Below are 3,850 nucleotides of genomic sequence, written 5' to 3' on the forward strand. Positions count from 1 at the left end.
GGTGGCTCAGTGGGTTAAGCCGCTGCCTTCGGCTCGGGTCGTGTTCTCGGGGTCCTGGGATCGAGTCCTGCATCGGGCTCTCTGCTCGGCAGGGAGCCTGCTTCCCTCTCTCTCTCTCTCTGCCTGCCTCTCCATCTACTTGTGATCTCTCTCTGTCAAATAAATAAATAAAATCTTAAAAAAACAAAAAACAAAAAACAGAGGAACAGAGAGAAAGATGGGTGCCGGAGGCTGCAGGGGGGCTGGAACCAGGGTGAGTGCCTCAGGGGTACAGAGTGTCACTTTGGAAGAAAGAAGCGGTCTGAAGACGACCGGCAGTGCTGGCTACAGAGTGAGGTGACAGGACTTCATGCCACTGATGGGACACTGAAGAATGGCTCCAATGCCAAACTTTGTTCGGTATATTTGAGAATCAGAAAGACCTTCCAGCTACACGGAAAGGGCTAAACGAATCCTACTATCAACAGCCAGTAAAAGGAGGACTGGAGAGTCTTACCGTTCACAAACAGGACCTGGTACAGGGAAGCAAGGGAGACTTTCGCAGTCGTTTCAACAACTGAAGTGCAGGTACGCGCCGCCACCCGAACCCCCACAAAACTACGTTTTGGAGAAAAAGACAAGGGCCATAGCCCCCCCCCCCGTAGAGCCGGGCTGCGCAGCAGGCGTGCGCACACACCACCGGGACATCACTGGTAAGTCAGACACGCTCTGGCCTCGGAGAGGGAACACCAAGGACCTGAGCTAAGACGGAACCCGAGGTTCTCGGCCGGACGGATTCATCCGTACCATTCAAGTCTACCGCGGCGTCGTCAACATTTAAAATCCGTTTACAAGACTGACCAGCTGTGCCAGCGAATGGACGCTAAGCTCTGAAACCGCGCGGCTCCTCTGCACCGCAACTCTTCAAAGAACTTGTAGCCTACAGGGGTGCCTGGGAAGGTTACAGCCTCTGCCTTCGGCTGGGGTCATGATCCCTGGGTCCTGGGATCGAGCCCCGCGTCGGGCGTTCAGCTCGGTGGAGACCTGCTTCCCCCTCTCTGCCTGCGTGCGATCTCTGTCACGTCAATAGAAACACAAAACGAAGCACCCGGAGACTACAGCGTCCACCGCACGCATCTCAGCGGCTCTAACGTTCGGCACTAAACGCGCAGGCGGCAGCAGCACGGAGGCAGCAGCACCTACGAGCCGTCCCGAGCCTCCTGCACTCCGTCCTTCCGCAGGACGAGACCCTCCCCGTCCGCCCCGCGCCCAGGGCTCCGGCGGTTCCGGCGGCCCGCGGTGCCGAGTCCGGAAACACCGACCCGCTCTCAGCCGCCAGCCGCGCCGGCCGGGCCCGAAGTCATTTACGTCCCATCCGCTCCGCAGGCAGCGGCATTAAGGCGTGGGCTTTCCGAGCCGCACGGGGCAGCGGCCCACGCAGGTCCGCCGCAGGGGTCGGAGGGGCCGCCGCCGGCCCCACACCTGCCCGCCGGGCCCGGGAGCCGCGGCTCCGCAGCAAGCCGACAGCCCGCCGCTGCCGGGACTTTTGGCTCCCAAGACCCGCCCGTGCGTTCATCCGCCGGCGGAGGGCCGCAGGCCAGCCTCACGGCCCGCTCCCCTCGCTGCGCGCCGTCGCCACGGCGGGCGGGGCGACCCCGGGCTGCCTCAACAGGTATCCGCGCCGCCAGCCGCCCGGCCACTCGGCCACTCGGCCGCCGCCCTCACCATGGTCTCGGCCGCTCCCGCCCTTGCTCCCTCCGAGCCGCCGCCGAGCCGCCGCTCCGGAGCACCGACCGCAGCCGCCGCCGCTGCCGCCGCCGCCGCCGCCGCCGAAGCCCGGACAATAACCGGGGCCCGCTTCGGGCCGCCCCGGCCAATCCTTGTTCGCCTTGCTGGTTTGAACCCCAGAAGCTGCCCAATCGAGCAGCCTCTTCTAACCAGGCCCCGCCCCTGGCACCTCCTCCCTAACGGCTGTTTGTTTTTGCACACGGCACGGGGGGCGGGGCCTCCAGCACCAACACCGTTGCGCCTCTGTGCGAGCGGGGGCGGGGCCACGAGCGGCTCTCGGCCTGTCTCCACCGCTCCAGCCCGACCAACGGAGGGGCGGGCCAATGAGGGCGGACGGCTGGCGGTAGTCAGCCAATGAGAACATCGCCCGCGAGCAGGAGAGGCGGGCCGCCGTGAACGACGGCAGGGTTAGCCAATGGGTGGGGTGACCGGAGGCGGTGGCGGCTTTCCCGCGCGTTCTCCGCTCCCGCTCTGCGGCCTGTGAGGAATGTTTGTGACGCCTGCGACGGCGGGCGTAGCTTGAGCGTGTGGCGCCCCGCAGGTCGAGGCCCTCGGTGCCGGGCGTTCGGGTCCCGGCGACGCCCGAGCACGGGAAGAACGCGGACACCCGGGGTGCGGCGGGCCTCCCTAGGACCCGCCCCACCGAGGTGCCCCCGTCTTTTCCCGCGCGACGGCCTTTGTCCCTGCGGTCGCCTGCTGCCCTCCTCCCGCGTCCGCGCCGGGGGTTCACTCATGCTCCCCGGGGCAGGGACGAGGGGGGCGCCCGCACCGCCGGCGGGGACCCCGGAGGTCTTCGTGGGGGCCACTGTGGGGTGCGGATGGCCCGGTGCGTGGGCTCACTCGGACCGCAGGGGTTAGGGAGGGGGCAGGGGAGGAGCGGGGTTCGGGTCCAGCATCCCCGAGGCCGGCCCCGGAGCAGGTGCCCTCGGTATCCCCGGCACTCTCCACGGCACCCCCACACCCCCGCACACCTGCAGACCCCGCCCCTCCCCCCGCACCTGCAGTCCGCTCCCCACCCCGCGCCCCTGGAGACCGCGCCCCCCCCCCCCCCCCCGCGCCCCCCCCCCCCCTCCCCGCGCCCCCCCCCCCCCCAGCAGATCCCCGCCATTCCCCCGGCGTCCCTGCGCACCTGCAGATCTCGTCTCCGGAGACCTGACCTGTTGCCCTCGCTCTCTGGGCCTGTGATCTGAGTTGGGCACCGAGTTTTCCTACGCCCGGCCCACCGTGGGGAGTTTGGTACCCCCGCCGGGTACCTAGCGCGGGTTTAACAGCCAATAAACTTTCCTCAGCAGCAGGTGGGTTCCCTCTCCCAGGCCTCAGATGCGGGGGTGGGCGGAGTGGGGCAATGGAGTTAGGCGCGCGGACCTGGCGCGCATCGCAGGCAGGACTGCCCTGGCTTCCGCGCCCTGCGGAGAGCCGAGAGCCAGGCTGAGGCCCGCAGACGGAGGAACGCGGGGGGCTCTCGGGCACTGTGAGCACGGCCTGCAGCCCAGCAGCCAGCACGCGCGTTAGCCAGCCCGGTCCAGTTCCCCCAGAGCTGCAGCTGCGGAGGAGGTGTCCTCCGCCCACAGGGACCGCGGTAGGAACAGGGAGTTTTGGGAATTAGCATCCCCAAGCGATGAACTCCCGCGCGTTAGCATTCAACGTGGGTGGGTTTAACCGGATCAGGTCCAGGGTGAGGTGACGGTTCTCGTGGTGCGGGCCCTAGACGCTACCAGTACCATCTGGAATCGTTGCAAGAGCAGATTCGGACCCCGGCCCACCCTACCGGATCAGGAGGTGTGGGTGGGGCCATCAGGCCTTGAGGTGTGCACCCAACTTTGAGAAGCTCCGGGGTCATGGAAGCTGTGATGCTCGACCCAGAGCCCTTTCAAAACAGAGGCACGGGATCCCTCAGCCACCTGGTCTGCCTGGTCATTGGTCAGGGGTCTTCCCGGGAATTGTGCTTGGCCTAAGGGAGCAGCCCGCCTCCCCACAGCTGCTGGATGTGGGGTAATAGTGAGCAAGGCTGCTCTCTTCTGCTCTTGTGCCTTGATCTGAAATGACTGCAGTCTCCCGTGTGTCATTAACCCCCAAATGCACT

At 66.5% G+C, this 3,850-nt stretch overlaps 1 protein-coding gene across 2 annotated transcripts in view; it reads right to left on the reverse strand.

The window, feature by feature from the left end:
* The window catches only part of LOC132016079 (histone H2A.V), an 8,260-nt gene extending 6,338 nt beyond the window's left edge, over nt 1-1,922 (reverse strand). For both annotated transcript variants that reach the window (XM_059397134.1, XM_059397136.1), the window contains exon 1: nt 1,705-1,922. In XM_059397134.1, the coding sequence (XP_059253117.1) occupies nt 1,705-1,707 (3 nt within the window). In that variant the 5' untranslated portion in view covers nt 1,708-1,922. The remainder of the gene's footprint in view (nt 1-1,704) is intronic.
* Nucleotides 1,923-3,850: the final 1,928 nt, after the last annotated feature.

Source organism: Mustela nigripes, chromosome 4, assembly GCF_022355385.1.
Source record: "Mustela nigripes isolate SB6536 chromosome 4, MUSNIG.SB6536, whole genome shotgun sequence".
NCBI classification, from domain to species: Eukaryota; Metazoa; Chordata; class Mammalia; order Carnivora; family Mustelidae; genus Mustela; species Mustela nigripes.